The sequence below is a fragment of the Giraffa tippelskirchi genome, chromosome 9 (assembly GCF_054371585.1).
Source record: "Giraffa tippelskirchi isolate mGirTip1 chromosome 9, T2T-mGirTip1v1.2.pri, whole genome shotgun sequence".
Taxonomy (NCBI): Eukaryota; Metazoa; Chordata; class Mammalia; order Artiodactyla; family Giraffidae; genus Giraffa; species Giraffa tippelskirchi.
This window is the reverse complement of record NC_137283.1, coordinates 99,490,983-99,512,468: the sequence shown is the minus strand read 5'-3', so window position 1 is coordinate 99,512,468 and position 21,486 is coordinate 99,490,983. Positions and strand designations below refer to the sequence as shown.

Below are 21,486 nucleotides of genomic sequence, written 5' to 3'. Positions count from 1 at the left end.
ATTTTCCATATTGTTAATTATGTAGTTTTGAATCATTTATCTTGTTTTCTGTAAATTTTTAGTTGTGTACTTTAAAAGAATTCTTCGTTTCTATTTTTGTCCTACTATATCGTATTTTCTTTTATTCTACTTTCTCACAATTTACATTCTGCTAAAATGTGAGCAGGATGAAGGCCCTACAACAGGACCTTTCACATAGTAGATTCTGAATACCCTTTGTTGAATTCTTGTCATACTACAATTCTCGTCTTTGAATATGTTTTCAAGTTTTTAAAAATTTCATCAGTTTATTGTATATCCACTACCTTCTTCCTCTGCACTTCCACTCCAATACAGCAACAATGCTGTTGCTCAGACATTCCTACTTTTCCAAACACTTTACATTTCCTGTTATTCTCACTTGGAATGTTCACCCCCCAGTTACCTACCTGGTTCAGTCCCCTCATAACCTACTCCACATCCCCACTCCCTGCCTCATACTCCTTGTCTTCTCTTCCTTGTTTTTCTCCATTTTGCTTATCATTACCAACTGAGAATACCCACAACAGTATAAGCCCCACAAAGCACACAACTGGGATTTCTGCATTTTTCCCTCACTGGTATATCCCCAGACCTAAAACAGTCCTTGGCATATTGAAGGTATGCAACAAATGTTGAAAATACTCGTTTTACGTGACTTTGATTTTTTAAAAATTTGCTTCAACCTTTGAATTTGAACAGTTTTGTTTTTGATGAGACTAGTTCACAAAGTTCACAGGACGTCTTTTTCATTGTTTCCTGCTCTGTGAATTCAAACCATGCTCCCTTGTTGTGGAATCCGGGGTCACAAAACACACCTCGGAGGACACTCAAGATACTGGAGTACAGTTCATTATGCCAGCGGGTCCGAGGGGAATCAGTTCCCAGCAAGGACCCTGATGTTTCTGAGAGGCCCAGTTTCCCGTCCCATGTGACTGGTTACATATTAGCAACTTCTCTGTTGTATATGATTGAGTTTTACAAGTAGGTGCTAGGAGAACAAACAAGGTTAAAGTGGGGGAACAATGATTATACATCAAGCGGGGATGTCTCCATGGTTAATCTAACAGGGGCAGCCTGACCTCAACTACAATCTCTGTCACCTGTAGGGAGGGAAGTCTCCAGGAGACCTGGTTTTCACTAGCAACAGTTTCGTCACTCTTGAGGCCTCTTTAAACTCAGTTTGAATTCATAGATTCATTCTGTCTAGATTTGGCTTCCTTACAAAGATATTGAATAGGCTTTTTTTTTTTTTAACACCCCTCGTTTGAGAGGGCACATTTATTGTTTTGCTGCCTGCTCTCAACCAATGAAATACATACTTGTCTCTGACCATTTCAGTGCCTCTGTAGGTGATTCGTATTGCTTAATCCTTCATGGAGAGAATATAGATTGGAAGAATATTTTCCCATGGATCACTTCTCAATGAATCAAAGAGAAAATTTCAGGCTCCAATAATTTATAATGTATTATTTGGAAGGGCAAGTTGTAGGAGAACGTTTTCCTAGAGAAACATTTATTTGTGCTCTGAAGAAGCAATATTCAACCCCAAGGGGTGTGCAAGATGAAACTACTGTGATGCAGAGACATTTACAGGAACTTCTATTTATATCTTTTCTGACTCTAAAAATAAGATTTAAGTATTTACTGTAAAAATTGCAACTGGACCCTTATTAAGTTTATATCAGATGCTTTTCAGGTAAAGTTATTGAGTTCTGAGGGCCAAGGGGGGACTGTGCACTTGTAGAGTTGGACAGTAACACTAACTGAATTTCTTTGTCAATTGTGACTATTGCAGTTTGTATATACCCCTACAGATTATATATTGTTCATATTATATCATATATTTAATATAATTATAGAATTAATATGACATTGATGTATTATAAGTATTATTTAGATACATGTTGTCACCCGACAAATTATGTTTCTCTAAATTTCACTAAATTAACTTTGGAAAAACTTAGATCCATATCATCAATATTATCATTAGCCATGGACTATGCCTGGGTGCTTGGGCTGCATGTGTGATGTTTGCTTCATTGCAAGCCGAGCAGTGTATTGAGGGTCAATCCACCGTGTGATGTGTGTGGCTCAGAAAGCCCGTCTTGTGACCCCTGTGTTCTGAACCATGAGGGTGGGGAGGCAACTGTTCTATCCAGGGTGGGAAGACTCGATGGCCCTCTTGAAAATGGGATTCTGCGTCTTCGAGAGTGCATTGTGAAGTTCCTAGCATGTATTGGTAATACAAGGATTTGGTGGGGTTTTTTTTTAGTAAGATAGCATATGTATAGAAGTTTTTAGTATTGGTACTAGAAGTTGAAGGGCTTCCCAGTTTTTGCTAGTGGTAAAGAATCTACCTGCCAATGCAGGAGATGCAAGAGATGCAGGTTTGATCCCTGGGTCAGGAAAATCCCCTGGAGGAGGAAATGGCAATCCACTCCAGTATTCTTGCCTGGGAAATTCCATGGACAGAGGAGTCTGGTGGGCTACGGTCCAAGGGGTCGCAAAGAGTCAGACAAAACTTAGTGACAGAGCACACACACATATACCTGAAGGGGCCTTGAAATATAAATGCCGTGACCATAGTGATTTTTTTTTAATATAATGTATATACCAATACAATAATATGTTCATTACATAAATTAGTTACTTTGGAGTTATGTGCTCACACACATTTTATATAGGTTGGTGACAAACATTGCTTTAGGGTTATGGTGAAGGTTTATGAAAAAGTTAGCCTCTCCTTATTTGTTTACAATCTTTGTAGTCCACCAGGTGAATCAAATTCTCCTTATTAAAGGCTGACTCCTTGGCTCTCTTGAGACTTACACACTAAGAATTTCTGAAAATGGACACTGAAGTCAGTATTTTAAGCAAGTAACTGAGGTGACTCATACACACCAAAATGTAAGAACCACCGTGTTAGATGATGTTTAAATATTTCTCTTCAATCGTAATTTTCAAAACAACTAGGCCCATTGGTAACTGTACTGTTGAAATTAGACTATTATAAAAACTAAAATGAAGGCAGCTAACTGAAGATCTTTTTGAACACTTCTAATTTCCTTCCTGAAAAATTTGGCTTCAAACTTTCTTGGGTGCAATCTCAAAAATGGCAGAATGATCTCTCTTCATTTCCGAGGCAAACCATTCAAGATCACAGTAATCCAAGTCTATTCCCCAACCAGTAATGCTGAAGAAGCTGAAGTTGAATGGTCCTATGAAGACCTACAAGACCTTCTAGAACTAACACCCCAAAAAGATGTCCTTTTCATTATAGGGGACTAGAATGCAAAAGTAGGAAGTCAAGAGATACCTGGAGTAACAGGCAAATTTGACCTTGGAGTACAGAATGAAGCAGGGCAAAGGCTAACAGAGTTTTGCCAAGAGAACCCACTGGCCATAGCACCCTCTTCCAATAACACAAGAGAAGACTCTACACATGGACATCACCAGATGGTCAATACCGAAATCAGATTGATTATATTTTTTGCAGCCAAAGATGGAGAAGCTCTATACAGTCAGCAAAAATAAGACTGGGAGCTGACTTGTGGCTCAGATCATGAAATCCTTATTGCAAAATTCAGACTTAAATTGAAGAAAGTAGGGAAAACCACTAGGCCATTCAGGTATGACCTAAATCAAATCCCTTACGATTATACAGTGGAAGTGACAGATTCAAAGGATTAGATCTGATAAACAGAGTCCCTAAAGAACTATGGACAGAGGTTGTGACATTATACGGGAGGCAGTGATCAAGAACATCCCCAGAAAAAGAAAGGCAAAATGGTTGTCTGAGGAGACCTTACAAATAGCTAAGAAAAGAAAAGCTAAAGGCAAAGGAGAAAAGGAAAGATATACCCATTTGAATGCAGAGTTCCAAAGAGTAGCAAGGAGAGAAGAAAGCCTTTCTCAGTGATCAATGCAAAGAAATAGAGGAAAACAACAGATTGGGAAAGACTAGAGATCTCTTCAAGAAAATTAGAAATACCAAGGGAACATTTCATGCAAAGATGGGCATGATAAAGGAAAGAAATGGTATAGACCTAACAGAAGCAGAAGATATTAAGAACAGGTGGCAAGAATACACAGAACTATACAAAAAAAGATCTTCACGACCCAGGTAATCACGATGGTGTGACCACCCACCTAGAACCAGACATCCTGGAATTTGAAGTCAAGTGGGCCTTAGGAAGCATCACTACAAACAAAGCTAGTGGAGATGATGGAATTCCAGTTGAGCTTATTTCAAATCCTAAAAGATGATGCTGTGAAAGTGCTGCACTCAATATGCCAGCAAATCTGGAAAATTCAGCAGTGGCCACAGACTGGAAAAGATTAGTTTTCATTCCAATCCCAAAGAAAGGCAAAGCCAAAGAGTGTTCCAACTACTACACAATTGTAGTCATCTCACATGCTAGCAAAGTAATGCTCAAAATTCTCCAAGCCAGTCTTAAATAGTATGTGAACCATGAACTTCCATATGTTCAAGCTGGATTTAGGAAAAAGAAGGCAGAGGAACCAGAGATCAAATTGCCAACATCTGTTGGATCATCGAGAAAGCAAGAGTTCCATAAAAACATCTACTTCTGTTTTATTGACTGTGCCAAAGCCTTTGAATGTGTGGATCACAACAAACTGTGGAAAATTCTTAGAGATGGGAATACCAGACCACCTGACCTGCCTCCTGAGAAATCTGTATGCAGGTCAAGAAGCAACAGTTAGAACTGGACATGGAACAACAGACTGATTCCAAATTGGAAAAGGAGTACGTCAAGGCTGTATATTGTCACCCAGTTATTTAACTTATATGCCGCGTATGTCATGTGAAATGCCGGGCTGGATGAAGCACAAGCGGGAATCAAGAATGCTGGGAGAAATATCAATAACCTCAATATGTAGATGACACCACCCTTATGGCAGAAAGCAAAGAAGAACTAAAGAGCCTCTTGATGAAAGTGAAAGAAGAGAGTGAAAAAGTTGGCTTAAAGGTCAACATTCAGAAAACTAAGATCATGGCATCCGGTCTCATCACTTCATGGCAAATAGATGGGGAAACAATGGAAACAGTGACAGACTTTATTTTTGAGGGCTCCAAAATCACTGCAGATGGTGATTGCAGCCATGAAATTAAAAGATGCTTGCTCCTTGGAAGAAAAGCTATGACCAACCTAGACAGCATATTAAAAAGCAGAGACAGAGACATGACTTTGCAGACAAAGGTCTGTCTAGTCAAAGCTATGGTTTTTCCAGTGGTCATATATGGATGTGAGAGTTGGACTATAAAGAAAGCTGAGCACCAAAGAATTGATGCTTTTGAACTGTGGTGTTGAGAAGACTCTTGAGATTCCCTTGGACTGCAAGTCCATCCTAAAGGAAATCAGTCCTGAATATTCTTTGGAAGGACTGATGCTTAAGCTGAAACTCCAATCTTTGGCCACCTGATGTGAAGAACTGACTCACTGGAAAAGACCTTGATGCTGGGAAAGATTGAAAGCAGGAGGAGAAGGGGCCGACAGAGGATGAGATGGTTGGATGGCATCACCGACTCGGTGGACATGAGTTTGAGCAAGCTCTGGGAGTTGGTGAAGGACAGGGAAGCCTGGCGTGCTGCAATCCGTGGGGTTGCAGAGTCAGCCACTGCTGAGCAACTGAACTTGAATTTCCTTCTTATACCTTGTCTGATTATAACCTCTTTCTACTATCCAAGAGTCTAGGTAAGAGAAATGATATTTAAGGAAGCTTGTCCGAGGGACTTCACCTTTATTCACTGTGCTATTCTAGGATACAGTTAGACATGAGACAGCTACTACTTAGTAGTCTGTTTTTGTTTTTTTATATAGAATTTCTTAAGCTGAGTTATTTTTAAATGCTCTCATTTCCCTTTTTATCAAAGATTACTTCAAGGTAACAGCTTTAAAATTCACTTTTGGTAAAAATAATTGAGGATACCATTCAATATCATCAATTGAGAATTGTCTCCTATAGTGAAGTTCTATGAGGAGTTCCTTCTAGAATTCAAGGTTAGGAGAACTTAATTTTTCCCCATTTAAACTGTTCTTCTTTTCTGATAATAAGAATCATATAACCATACATCTTTTCACCTTAGCTCAAAGGTGTATCAGGCAAACGCTGAAGCTTAAGTCCAGTTATATTACCCTTCAATGATGTTTGTATTCTCTTTTCAATTAGTCCTGACTTCCCACATCATTTAATTAGTTGCTTAATAAAGATTTTTTATTGCATATCTTTTATGTAGTCACTTCTAATCCTTGTTGAATGGAACAGTGTCTATATTTTTAATGTATATCTGCATATGTAAATTAAAGATGAAATGACAGTTAATTTAGAATGTAAAAGAATATGTGTATATGTACAACCACACATATATGTACATGAACATACGGACACACACTAAGTCATTTTCTCTTGAAGATACATCTTTTTATTCTATTCTTCTAGTAACCTACTAAGTGTTGGGCGCTGTACTAGAAGGGAAAGCCAAAAGATAATTGACTTTGGCCATTTTGGGAGGCATGAAACAAGTCGTTGCTCCTATATCACTTTTTGATAAGGCTAACCTGGACCATTCTATTTAATATGGCATCATGCCCATTCCTTCTCCCCCCTGCACCCTTACTCATCCTTCCCTTTTGTCCATAGCACTTACCACTTTCTAACGTTAAATATATTTATGATGTTTATTGTCTACATCCCCTACTTCAAAGTTCTGTGAGAACAGGATTTATCAGACTTTTTCCATGATTTATTCATCCCAATCACCTTGAGTAATATCTGGCATATAGTAGGTACTTCATATTTGTTGAATGATTGAATAATTTTAATACAATTGCTGTAGGAATTATACAAAGGAATGCTATATTCCTTTGCATGTTTAATTCACTGCGAGGGTGTGGAAAAGGCTTTCACAGAGGAGGTTACAGGAGAGCACAAGGCGGCAACAGATAATTCAGACACAAGACCAGATTACTCAGAAATAAGAAGGGTAAATTCTGTTATTGTGAGAGAGCATATAATACATAAATTGGTCTAAAACAAGACTGGAGACAAAGCATTTTAGTGATGTGACAAAAATTCAATTCAACAAACATTATCCAGCAGCTATTGTTACAACAATACTAATTTAGGAGCTTCAAAACCAACAAAAATTCTTGCTCACATTTTAGCAGATGAAGATTGTGAAGTACAACAGAAGAATACAAAATAGTAGGACAAAAATAGAAATTAAGAATTCTTGTAATACTGTATAATAACTTTACACAACTAAAATTTTATAAAAATAAAACGATACATGTTTTAAAACTACATAATTAACAACATGAAAGATTAAGTAGTAGAGGAACATGTTAGGTAGAGACATGATAAAATTTTTTAAAGACCCAAGTTTCGTTTTTGGATATGAAAACAACAGTGGCTGAGATGTTTAGCACACATTGAATAGGATTAACAGCAGATTTGACGGTGTAGAAGAAAAGGTCAGTGAATTTATAGACATAGCAATAGAAACTATCCAGAATGAACGAGAGGAAAAAGCTCCCCAAATTCAGCAGCGTATTGATGAATTTTGCAGGACAGTGTTAAGTAGCATAATATATGTATAATTAATTGGAGTCCCCAAAGGCCAGGAGCAAGGGAAGTAGAAAAAAATATAAGCAATAATAAAAGCCAAAATATTTTCAAAATTTGATAAAAACTATAAACCCACAGATACTAGGAATTCAGCAAATCCAAAGCATATGTGTGAGAGAATAAAAAATATGTGTTGGTTTCTGTCATCAGTTTCTGGCACAGAGCTTGAAATCCTCTCCTAAATGATAAAAAAATTCTCATTCTAACATTTGTCTTTGACCGTCTCTGACACAGTGCTCCAAAAACCCTTATAAATTCCTAAGTGGTAAGAGCACTAAAGAGCATCTTTTGTTCTATTTAAATGACTTGAGTGGGCTTCTGGATGGGAGCTGGTCACCAGAAAAACTAAACCTTGATTAGAAGCTTAGAATTTTTCAGCCCTGTCTCCTCCATTTCTCCAGAGTGGGGAGAAGGGCTGGAAACAGTTAGCTGACCATGCCTATGTGAGGAATGTTCCATAAAACCTCTAGTATGGCACTCAGAGAATTTCCAGGCCGGCGCACACCATCCACCTGGGAGGGTGACACACTCCAGCTCCACAGGGACAGAAGCTGCTGCCCTCAGGCCACGCCCAGACCTTGACCCATGTTTCTCTTCATCCAGCTGGTCATCCGGGTCCTTTATCATACCCTTTAACAAGGTGGTAAATGTGTTTCCCTGAGTTCGGTGAGTCACTCTAGCAAATTAATCACATCGAAGAGGGGGTCATTAGAATCTCTGGTTGGTTGGAAGCACAAGTGACCACCTGGGCTTGGGACGGACATCCGAAGCATGTGTATGTGGCCTGGAGTTATGTTGTAGGACACCCAGCTGGTGGCATGTGGAGAAAATCCACACATTTGGTGACCTGAAGTAGTGTTTTGTATACAGAGTAAAGAAGACCCACAGGAGACTGAACTAAAGATATTCCCTACAACAGGAGGGAAAGGCTGTATTTAGTTACCTACTCGTCTGTTAATGGACACTTGGATTACTTCAACTTTTTGGCTATTGTGAATAATGCTGCTATGGCCATGGGTACGCAGGTATATGTTTTGAGTCCCTGCTTTCAATTCTGCTTTTGGGAATATACCTAGTAGTAGAATTGTTGGATCATGTGAAAATTTTGTTTAAATTTTTGAGGAACTGGTGGACTATTTTCTACGCCATTTTACATTCTCACTAGCAATGCAAAAGGGCTTCAATTTTTCCACATTCTTGACTTTTCTCCCTTTAAAAAAAAAATTAATAAAAGCCATCCTAATGGCCATGAAGTAGTATCTCATTGTGGTTTTGACTTACATTTTTCTAATGGCTAGTGATGTTGAGCATCAAGTACTTATTGGCCATTTGTATACCTTCTTTGGAGAAATGTCTATTTATGTCTGTCATCCACTTTTGTTTTTTGGTTGAGTTTTAGTAATTCTTTATATAGTCTGGGTATTAATCCCTTACAGGTATATGCTTTATAATTATTCTCTCCTATTTTGGGGGTTGTCTTGTTCACTGTTAGTAGTGTCCTTTGGTGCACAAATGTTAATTTTGATGAAGTCCAATTTATCTTTGTGCTTTGGTTATCTGTACTTTTGGTGTCATATCAAATAAATCATTGCCAAATCCAAGGTTATGAAGGTTTACCCTACCTGTTTTCTTGTAAGAGATTTAGTTTTATTTTTCATTTGGGTCTTTGATCCACTTAAGGTGTAATCAGGTCTAAGAGTTCATGTTCACTCTTTATGTGGATATCCAGTTTTCCTAGCACCATTTATTGAAAGACTGTCCTTTCTCAATTGAATGATCTTAGCATCCTTGTCAAAAATCATTTGACCACAAATGTCAGAGTTTGCTTCTGGGTATCTATTCTATTTCAAAGAGATTTTGACTAGGCTCAGAGAGCTTCCAGTTTGGGGAACTAGAACTCTTTCATGGGCCACCATGCTGGGCCCCTAACTCCCGTGAGACAGAAGCTCCTTTGGGACCTCACACTATATATATGTATATATTAATCTGGTTTGATTTATATCCTTTAATATCCTTTGTAATAAATCAGTAATCTAGTGAGTAAACAGGTTTCCTAAGTTCTGTGAGCCTCTCTAGCAAATTAATCAAACCCAAGGAAGGGATCATAAAACCTCTGGTTTATAGCCAGTAATAACCTGGGCTTATGATTGGCAAATGAAGTGGAGGGTAGCCTTATAGGATTGAGCTCTTAACATGTGGAATCTGATGTCATCTCTGGGTAATTAGTGTCAGAATTGAGTTGAATCATAAGACACTCAGCTGGTGTCAGAGAAGTGCTTGGATGTGCAGGGAAATGCCCCCAACACACGTTGGAAATTGGTGAAGACCCTTTGGTAAGGCAATTGATAGTATTTGTCCACTGTGGCTTTACTTCTAAAATTCTATCATAGTAACAGTCTTGTTCCTCTTTCTTCCTTCTGTTTTACTTACCGAACAAAATCCTAATCCTGGTTATGTGTAACTATTCGTTTCTGTAAACCTGTATCCAAGTAGCTGGTCAAAGAGCACAATCATGCTGCTGGGCATCAATGTAAACATATAGCCTCTGAGCTCAACCACTGCCTGACAATCCTTTTACACTTCTCTAGTATACCTGCTCTACTCCAAGACAACTGATGACTCACCCGTGGTAACTTAAACCTTTCTCAAACCCCCTTGTTATGGTTGTAGGAAGGTAAAGAGTATCCATCTTACTACACAGCCCAGGAGAATGAGTCACAGACATACCTGACACTTGTTGGTAGCAGAGCCAGTGGGAGGGAGGGGATCTCAGAGGAGATGAGCCTCCTATCACTGAAGTATGAAAGTTCACTCAGGGATGTTACAGGGGAGAGTCAAGCATTCTACGGGAGAGCAGAAAATAATGGCCTATTCTAACTCCAGGAGTCTAGTATTCCATGTTGCTTCTTATAGCTATCAAAATGTCTTGCTGAAACTTTTCTTCAATCACAGTGTTAATAATGTTAAGAGACTTCTCTGGCCATCTCTTTAATGTAACCCAGTGGACACAGTTGAAAGTTGTTACAAAATTGCTGCTTGTCCCTCCTCTCTCCTCTCACCAAAATATAACAGGTCTGACCCCACACCCCCTTTTCCCTATCACCTTCTCTTTCTCCTTACCTGTATAGCCAAATTTCTTCAAAGAGGGGTTTCACTCGCTCTCTAAACTTCCTTTCACCTCACTTCTCTGGAATTTAGCTTTTGTTGCCACCATTTACCCTATTTTTGCTGAGACCATTTTGTAGTTGTCGAAGCCAATGGGCACTCCTCATTATTTCCCTTTGCTGATCTCTACAGCACTTGGCACTGTTGGCTGGCTGCTCTCGCTTTGAACATCCTTCTTCCACAACATCATGCTTTTTGGGATCCGTAACTCTACTTCTCATTCTGCCCTCTAAGTGCTGGTGTCCCCCAAAGTTCTGTGCCCAACTCTATTCCTTGTTGTTTTCATCCACACACCTTTGGCTTTATTGAGCTCATACTTGCCATACTCCAGACCCTTATGTTTAACTGCTTTTATTAGTCCAGAGAAACTTTAATTTCAATACACCTGAAATCATACTGCATCTTTTGCCCACACTTCATTTTCTTTCATATGCCACAAATATTTATCACCAATTCCCACCAGTTCTACATTTTCACTCTCTAGTCCCTCATTTCCATGCCCATTAACAATTCTTCCTTTCAGTCTTCATCTGAACCAATTCAATAAATTTTGGATCAGTCGTACTGTTAGTCAGGGCCCCACCTTTTCTGAACAAATTGCAGCCAAAATGCTTTTGGCTGATTTTGAAATGATTTTCAACAATTAAAAGCCTAAACATGCTATTTATTACCTGCTTAAAATCTAGAGGATCAAGCTGAATTTCTTACTAAGCATTCCAGGACATCTGTAGCATAGGGTCAAGGTTTCAACCTTTCCTAGTTCTCTGTGTGTAAGGTGTGGGGGCAGCTCAAAGAGGGGGAGTTCAGGTTCTTCATCTGGGTGGCTAAAGGGTTAAAAATGTTACAATTATACTCTCTAATACAAGGTAGATGCTCAAGAAATGGCTACTCTTATTAGGCTCCATGGTCCTACAGGATTGCACTGAGTTCTCTGGATGCAGCTGGCCTGCTCTTTCCTGTCGTTTCAGCTTGTACCTTAAATAGCCTCACCTTTGGTCTATCTGGTTAATTGCTACTCATTCTTAAATATTATACTTGGGTACCACTCTCATATCCAGCTTAGTTTGCTTGACATCACAGGCAAGTAGTCACCACTTAGGTAGAACTCACTTCCTCCTCTCTGCTCCCATTGTACACTGATTTGTGGCCCTTCTGATACTGCTATTAAAAAAAGAAAAGTTTGGTTTTAAACTATTTCAGCAAGTGTATGATTAACTCCTTGCAGACAGGTGTTCATCATCTTTGTATGTCCATATCTAGCATAGTCACCTGCAGGAGTTCTAATCATCAAATCCTTGATAAGTAAATGTCCAAATTATGAGATATGCATAAACAAGGGGCAAGAAAATGAGCTTAACTATTTTCTAAAATAAGCATGAACCATTTTTTGTTGGAAAATTCAGCCTCTTAGTTGAAGAAAAAATTCAAGCATTTGGTCAAAGCTTTTTTTCAGTATAATTGAAACAACACACTACCAGCTCTGCCTACTCAAATGCAATGGTTTATTCCTTGAAGATTTTGTGAGGATTAAATTATAATCTTTCTTCTGGCCTCTCAGCACAGTGCCTGATATGTAGCAGTCATTTAAAAAGTTGGTCTTTAATATTATTATAATTATTCATAGATGTTTATATGAATGTTCACCCAGGTTCTTCTAAAATCTATATTACTGAATCAACTAAATTTAGCACCCTTAGAAATGGATGCACTCTTTCAGGCCACAGGATACAATGTAGTAGCCTGCCAAGGTGTACTGAAAACTTTAAGGAGGTGTCATTAACATGTGATAATGGTTACTTGGCCATGTTCATGTGTCAATACTAACCTGCCTATTTAGAAAACTAACAAGCTGGCTTCTTAATAATACTGAGCCACAGATGCTGTACTACAAACTCTAGGTCCTTAACTATCAGAATAATTTCAAAAACATAAGTTGGCAGTATTTTATATACTTGGAAGTCCATAATTTCCACAAGTGTTTTCATTCTAGCCTTCTAAATTTAGAGAACACACTTTAGTTATATATGGTAATGCAACAAATGAATAGGTTATAACATTTATTTCCCTATCCCGACTTTGCTATTATTGAAGTAAAATAATTGATATTTTATGATTATTATGCAGTGAAACTTCTTCTGGCAAGTCTTACCTGGAATTCAAAAGTATTTAAAAATTACCAACAAACTTACTAGAAAAAAGAAAAACATTGTTTGTTCTAACAAAATTTATTATGCAGTAATTACAAAGGTTAAAGATTCCTCCATCTCAAATAAAAATAACTGTTATAATTACACACATAATATAGTACCTTAGAGTGAGTCCAATAAATCACAGGAAGTACAGGGCATTTTCAACTGGAGAGACACATACTTTCTCACAGTGTGTGACACAGGGGAGCCTGCTCACATAATAATCTGTATAAGGTCATGCTCTTAATAACAGTCCACACAGAACTGTGCCAAAGCAGTTCTTTCAGAATGTGAAGTACCGGGCAAACCACTCCTGGCGCTGAGGATCTGGAGAAGCCACCGGGGAAGCTTCACTCTGAGGAGGACTGGATTCATAAAGAGAGAGACATGTAACCCAGCGTTAAGCTGTTTTGCAAAATGAAGGGAAAAGCACATAAAACACCAGGGCAGACGACCACAACTAGTTCCCTATGTTAGCAGATGCGTTTTAAAGCTTGGCTTTCCTCTACACTAGGTGGTGGTCTCCACTCCAGGAGAGTGCAGAAGCAGCTCAGATGAAGTCCGTTAAGGAGAAGCCACGTTACACAACAATTACAAAAAAAAAAAAAAAAAAACAAACCCCAAAATCAGACAGTTGAGAAAAGTTAACGTGACCCTCTTTGAATAAAAAAGTTCAGGAGGAACTGCAGGAAATAAGAACAAGATAACATTCTTCTTGTTCAGCACCTTTTTGCTTTTCATTAATTAAAATTTTTTTTAGAATCTGACACAAGTATTTCTTACAGATGTATCCTTAAATATAACTAATTTAAGTGACTAAACCATGGTATAATATTTTTCTGTATGTATATTTAAACTTTCATAATTCCACAAGCAGATACTGTAGGGGAAAGGAGTATATTAAAAAGCCATTTCCCCTCCATCTTCAAAGTTATATACTTTATACTTATCTTAACTCTAACTAAAGATTCTTTGGGCTAGTTAAGAAAATAAAAGCATCCCTACCGTCTTTGGGGGAAATTACAAGGCACGCAACAATGTGTAATGGAAACTCCAGTAGCCATGTTCCTTGAGCCCATGCACATGCATCTTAATGATACCTGAACGTACCCATGCATGAGGGAAAATAAGCAACACAAAGTATTTAGCAGGAGACACATTCAAACGTGTATTTGACTATTTTTCATTCTTGCTATCTTCTTTTCTATTTGAAATAATGTCATTAACTAGTCATTAATCAGTTTAGAAAAAAAAGTAGTTTACCTGTAAGATTATTACTAGTGACACGGAGATTTAGTAAGAACGAGCCAAAAAATTTTAAAATAGCACAAAATCAGTAATAGTAAGCATAAAATGACAGTACTTTCTGACTTTAATTATTTCATGAGTAAACAAATAATTTCATTCTAATTTTATGTGTTAATACATTTACTTGAGAACTCTGAGATAAAATTGGAATGTTAATAACAAAACTTTTCTTCTAAATTTCCTACTTTAATCATTAAGTTCCCAGAGCTTATATATTTTTTTGTTTTGGCAAGAAGCATATATGTTTATAAATAAGCAAGGGGAAGATAAACAGATAAGAAACAAAAGCCACTTAATAAAAAATATTTTGAATTTCTGTAATAAGGATGGGTTGTTAATAAAAAATTGGTGATAATTCTAAAAATGAAGCAACGGTCCATACATATTAAAATTCTAAGCATATAATTACATTAGCACCTCTAACCATTTAGAAAATTGACTGATAACAAAATAGAAAAAATCTTTTTAACAGTCAAAAAGGAGTTCTCTAGAGAGGTGATAAATATATTTTGAAAATACTTCACAGTAAAATTTCTTTTGCTAGGTTGTTCTTAAAGTAGTAGATTTCTGCAATGTAAGAAGGTAAATTTTCAAGTTAAAAAAGAAAAAATTGCACTGGTGAGACGGGGCTCACCTCAGAAATGTCTTGGGCTCTTTGGGTGGCACGGGCTGAGGAAGTGGTTTGCTGCTGTTGAACTCAATATCATGGACGGGAGAGTTAGGAATGGGATCCAGGCGGTTAGGATGTCCATTGCCCACTCCACCAGATTCCAGAGCACTTAGATTGGGAACACTCACAAACCTGTTTGTTGGTGACTTATCGTTCTTCTTCTTTTGCTGCGTTAAAAATAATACATGTGAGGACAGTGCCTGCATGAGGACGAATGAGACAACAGGAAGAGCGGAAGATATAAATTTGGCGTGGGAAAATTTTGGAAGCTGGATGTTAAAATGAACCAGTGTTACCCAACGTGTGGTCTGGGGATGTTTAGAGGTGTTCTTTATCTACATGGAACCCTCATAGACAGACATACTGCTCAGACAGAAAGAATGAAGAAGAAATGTTTAGGAATGGTCCATGGGGAGGACGGTGGGTGGAGAGAAGGCCAAGGGGTAAAGACTACCGGGAGGGAAAGGGGGAAAGAGTACATCTCATGGATCTCACGAGGTTGAATGGGTTTAGGCTAAAATGAGGAAAAGGTGAAAAGTTAACATAAGTTTAAAAGAGAGGTCCGTGAACGTTAGCCATCTGTCAAAGGGAGGCAGTCCTTGCCTGGAAAATAAAAGGAATGAGAAAATGCTTGGCAAAGTTAGTTTGAAACAAATCTCACATTTCTACCTAGGACTTAGAGCTAACCTAGAGAAATAATTTGGTTTTAAATTCACTATACCCTCTCTCTGAAGAGGGAAAATGAAATCTGTATACTTAAGTCTCATTTACCAATTCACTGATAGTATCATAATTAGCTCACCATCTTTTCAGAAATTTAAAAGTTATAAAACAAAAGTTACCAGTGTAATCTTTTAACTGGTCTTTAAAATTGACAGATGAAAATAGCAATATAACTGCAGATTATTAAAATCTATTGGCTTTCAAATCATTAGCTTTAAGCTCTATTTGTTTGTAGAATCAATGAACATCATCTTGCTATGTGGAATAAAAATTAACATGTATGATATTTTGAATATTCCCATCTTTTACTGACTAAAAGTGTGCTAATTAAATGTATGAAATAATTTTTTTGTAAGATGACTCCAGAATTTTAAAAAAGACAGTAGACAAGATGTTCCTTTTTCTTATGTATAATGATCTCATTATCTAGACATTGTCTTCTATGTCATTTTCTGTGAATTATAAAGTCCCAGGAAAGAAGTCTATTTCAGCATAATTGCAAAAATAAAGGGTGATACTGTCTCCAGAATTATTTGTAAAAACTGAGCACTATTAGGAGTCAAAATTTATGAAGATGTATCTTTGGCATTTTCTTGTTCTAGTCATAAGAGGGCATAATCAAAACTAAAGTTTTTTATTTTAAGAAATCAAAAGTATCATTGGCAACATTCTACAATAATGATTTTGTGACTAAAAATGTAATTCTAATAAACTAAGTAAAAATAAAATATTTCTAATCTTGTTTTAACAAGTCTCATAACCTAGCTTTTTAATTAAAAGCTTATGTCACCCTAAATAATGAATTTAAAAACTGAAACTAACTATATTCATTCATTCACCAATTTTTTTTTGAGAAGGCTCTATATGCCATTCCATTTTACAAATCATTTAAGTCATTTTAGAAAACAGTTTAAAGTTTGGAGCAGTTTAACTTGTGAAGGAAGGATAGATCCCATCTTCTTATCAGAAGTTTTATGAGCTTGGAAAGCAGAAGTTTTTCTGGCTAAGGGCCTAAGAGAAATTAGGTATGATGTGGAAATTAATGAAATCTGAATTGGAAAAAAAAAAAATAGCTTTAGCACTGGCATTTTTATTTCTACTACTGATTTATGCTAAAAGATATGTAATCTCTATAAAGCCAACATACTTAACTATTTTTTATTACTTGCTTTATTCACTAGAGTGATTTGTTCTAGCTTCTAAGAAAATATGATGACCTTTTGCTACTGAACAAATATTTACTAAATACCCACTATACCTACAGCACTATGACAGGAGCCAGAGTCGGCTGGGGCACCAAGAGGTACAAGGCTTAGCCATGTCCATTTCATTTGTCTACAAGGCTCTTCTATCTGTCCTAAGACAGCAACATAATGTTAAACAGGTCATTTTCAATTTTAATTGTCAAAAAAGGTAATAAGGCCATTCTCTGAAGATGACTAGGTAACAAAACACATGTCCAACCCAAGGCCCATTATGGTGGCAGGGAGAGCTGTTGGGGATACAGTGCTTGGAGTACTTTTCAAGATTCCCCAGAGGACAGTGAACACTAAGGAAATGACGGAAATTATCTTGAAAAGACTCAGAAGTTAGCTTTTTTTAAAAAAAGAGATATGAAAAATGAAATGGTATAACCAAGGTTTTACAATGTTAACAAAACATTGTTTCAAGGAATATGAATTCTCAGCAAATAAATGAATATTATTAGCATCTCATTCTGAAAATTAGTACACAAAGAATTCATAGATTTAGTCCTAGATTATTAAATTTAAGGAAACACTTTTTGGAAGCTTTATCCTATGCTGCTCTAAATATTTTACAAAAATTTTAATCAAGTTTTAAACCACATTCCTATTTTACAATGTTTACAGCACATACCTTCATCAGTGGATTAATAACACCAACTGTAGGATTTGAGTTAAACACTTTGTTGAAGTTAGTTTCTCGATTGACTAATTCCAGCTGATAAAATTTATTATCCTCCTATGCAAAAGAATTACAAACATTTCTTAAACATTTTCTATTGACTATTTAAATCTTAACTGTATAAATGCCATTTCATTCAAAATTTAATACAAAACCTGAATGAAAATTTATATACATTATTCAAAGATTTCTAGACCTAATTGCCAGGGTCTTAAAGTCGGCTGGTTGGTGAGTTCTCAACACCTTTAAAACCTTATGCTCTGGGACTCCTCTCTACCCTTTCATACCTCTTCCCTCCAAGGGTAGAGCTAAACACTCTATTTGGCCCATCTCTTTTCCAGAGGGCTGTGTGTTTTGATTAGGCTTAACTTGTATTCATGGAGCTGTGTGCATGGCTGAGTTGTTTCTGTAGATGAAGATGACACTATGGCGTATCATTATTTGTGAGTCCTAATCTGCTCTCTGCTGCTGCTAAGTCGCTTCAGTCGTGTCAGACTCTGTGCGACCCCATAGACGGCAGCCCATCAGGCTCCTCCATCCCTGGGACTCCCCAGGCAAGAACACAGGAGTCGGTTGCCATTTTCTTCTCCAATGCATGAAAGTGAAAAGTGAAAGCGAAGTCGCTCAGTCGTGTCCCGACTCTTCGCAATCCCACGGACTGCAGCCTACCAGGCTCCTCTGTCCACGGGATTCTCCAGGCAAGAGTACTGGAGTGGGGTGCCATTGCTTTCTCTGTCTGCTCTGAGACATCAATATATCTCAGCAATGGTAACCACAGAATAGAGAAAAAGTGAATGGTCCATACAGAGATAAGCCCTTTGCCTTTCGTTTCACCAACAAGTGCTTCCTACAATCAGACTGTAGGAAGTAAACACATAAGTAAATGGATCACTGTGTTGTGAAAGGCAGGGCTATGCTCTAGTAGAACTAGATTATTCAGCCCCCTTCTAGTTACCACTGACTATAATTTGCATCATTCATCTCAGCCCACATGCCTCACAGTTCATACAATCAGGGAGCAGTGAAAAGACCGTGCACTACCCTGTGGCTAGAACTGGAAAATCAACAGCTATTTCTACCACAGATAAAAAATAGTAATACATTTGCTGATTTCATAGATGGAATATAAGATAATTTTTCATGAATCTACTGCTATCAGAGCAAGCTATGATGCATGTGCTCATGTTCACAAAGCTTGGGAAAATGAGTGTTTAGTAGGATGAAGTAGCTCCTGGGTTCCATCTATGAACCCCAGTCAACTACCTGTTCCTTTTGGCAGGAACTTCTAATACCATGAAACAGGATGGCTTTCCTAAATGCTTCAAGAAACACATTAAGGAACAAGGACTTCAAAAATAAATGCTCTTAGACTCTCTTTGCATGCTAATATCCAAAGCTGTTATGAAGAGATCAATGAGCAAATAGAATGGTTAGCATTCTATTTCTAGTTTTACTCTGATTTTTATTTGTCAGTGGCAGTAAAAAGCAATATTTTACTTACTGATCAGGTCATATAATTTTAGAAGATTCTGAAATGTTTTATGAATTTTAAAACATTTGTGTATTTTTATTCTTGAAGAATAATGACTCTAATGAAGGCAGTATATTTATTGTTAAATCTTTATTTTCTTCCCTGATGGACTTCTCAGAGCCCCTAACACCTCAGTGTGCATTGAGACTCTCAACAGAGAGCCAGTAGCTTTTCTTAGGGAAACCTTAAGAAAATGGAATCCTTTTTCCATGAAGTATGTCTTTGGATCAGGTTTTGGTGGAATACACTTTAGGAAGTTAACATGACTAATTGGAAGTACACAGTGCAGGCTAATGCATGTATGTGTTGAGTGTTCTTTCCTATCCAATTCTAATTCTACATGTACAATACACACACACACTTCAACAGTTTATTAACTACACTGGCAATGACATATTACTGAATATTCAATATGTATTAAAAAGCATTTTTTTTAAAACAATTACTGAGAAAACAATCTCCTTGCCCTAATACCAAGTTTAAATTTTAAAACTGTATTTATACTTGTTCATAAACATTTTAACAAATGTTCAACTATAATACATATTTTGTACTTTTTCAACTTTTGTTTAGCATTAAAAATATTTCCCCATTCAACAGTCTATTAATTATTAACATAGTTACACCATAACCCCCTACTTTGCAAAACCAAAACAATTTACCATTAGCTTCTTTATGACCTGGTCTCTTTCTGTAAGCATGGCTTTTAATTCTGCAATCATCTGTATATCTTCTGGTTTTGATTCTCTCATTAGATATTTTTCTTCCATCTCTTCTAGTCTAAAAACAAGAAAACCCTTAGTTCATTGACATGATGCAGACATTATTTTGTAGTGCCTATATTTTTCAAATTAGTCCAGCTGAACACGCAAAATTTACATAGTCAAATGTTTTTGCTAAAACTTGTAAGCATGACTACCTCAAGAGTTAGTGTTATTTCATGGAACTCTGTTCAATGTTATGTGACAGCCTGGATGGGGAGGGGAGTTTAGGGGAGAATGAATACATGTATAAGTATGGCTGAGTCCCTTCACTGTTCTCCTGAAACTATCATAACATTGTTAATTGGCTATACCCCTATACAAAATGAAAAGTTAAAAAAAAGAGAGGTAGTGTTATTAAAGGCTCTTTAAGGGTAGATGGTGTTATTAGAGACTTTGAAGATTACTTTTGAAGAATTCACTCATTTTTAAGTTATTTAAGTGTACATGGGAATAAGGTGAAGTATGTGCTGTAGAAGAAATAATATACTGAATAATACTAACCTAGCAATGCTGGCTCAATGCTGGACATGCAGACTTACTATTGAGAGAATTTACCACACATACAATATTGTGTGATGACATAAGGTTTGGTAACATACATGAAAAGGACAGAAGATACAGAGGAAAGGGGAACAAAGCATACACACATATGACATCATTCTTTCCTGGTTTATGGGAAATGCAGCTTACAAATTCCATGTATCAGCTGGTACATATAAACTGGAAAAAAAATGGTTCATTGGATAAAAAGAATTATATTCCTTCTGGGCGTGTTCATCTTGCCCTGAAGGAAATGAGAAGGTAACAGAACTAAATGCCACTCAAGATTCTAGAACAGAGGTCACTTCTATGAGTAGAGGTGCCACAGACCCTGCAGAGTCTAAGGATATAGGACAGGGCACAGTGAAGCGGATGCAAACAGAAACTGCTAGCTTAGTCTGAAAAAAAGCACTCTGAATTTTAGACTATTCAAATAATTAGAACAATTTTAAAACTTGTTTTCAAAATATAAAGAATAAACTTAAGCTCAATAAAATTACAGTTAATGAAGATTCACAGAAAGGTTTATTCATTCAACATTGAGAAAACTTTTAGGTGATCTATCCTCCAGGATTTGATAAGCCATCCCACCCCCCACCCCCCCACACACACACAATACCAGAGGGGTACCAGAACCTGTGCGTTTTAGTACTTTCAGTAAACTCCATTAACTCAGCTCAAGTCAAAGACTTGCAGATAACATTTTTGGCTCCCTACCCAGCCCCGTTGCTAAAGTTCCACTCTGGGAAGTAGGGAAGTATGAGGGGGAGAAGTGTGGAGCTAGGGAGCAACTATCTCAGGATCCACTGGGACTTGGTCAGTCCAATGTGAGGCTAGTTTCACTAATTTCACTTCTCTTCTGCTGTGACACGTCACTGAGCTCATATACAGTAACCTTGCATTTTATCATGATGTGGCATTGTATTGGCAAAGGTTTATATATTTTATGGGCAATGGTTTTGAGAAGCTTGAGAAACAGGGGAAAAGGCATTTGTGTTT

At 37.2% G+C, this 21,486-nt stretch overlaps 1 protein-coding gene across 14 annotated transcripts in view; it reads right to left on the bottom strand.

Annotated features, from left to right (window-relative positions):
• Positions 1 to 13,045: 13,045 nt before the first annotated feature.
• Positions 13,046 to 21,486, bottom strand: part of FAM184A (family with sequence similarity 184 member A) — a 122,837-nt gene continuing 114,396 nt past the window's right edge. For 2 of the 14 annotated variants that reach the window (XR_014065795.1, XR_014065786.1), the window contains 5 exons: positions 19,846 to 19,963; positions 17,605 to 17,709; positions 14,968 to 15,170; positions 14,031 to 14,125; positions 13,046 to 13,390 (listed from right to left, as the gene is read on the bottom strand). Coding sequence is in view for 4 of the 14 variants with exons in the window: in XM_081530897.1 (XP_081387023.1) it covers positions 13,309 to 13,390; positions 14,968 to 15,170; positions 17,605 to 17,709; positions 19,846 to 19,963 (508 nt within the window). In the remaining 10 variants the exon portion in view is untranslated. Of the gene's footprint in view, positions 13,391 to 14,030; positions 14,126 to 14,379; positions 15,607 to 17,604; positions 17,710 to 19,845; positions 19,964 to 21,486 lie in introns of those variants that run through there. The other 12 variants (XR_014065788.1, XR_014065792.1, XR_014065790.1 and 9 more) reach the window with 8 other exon arrangements.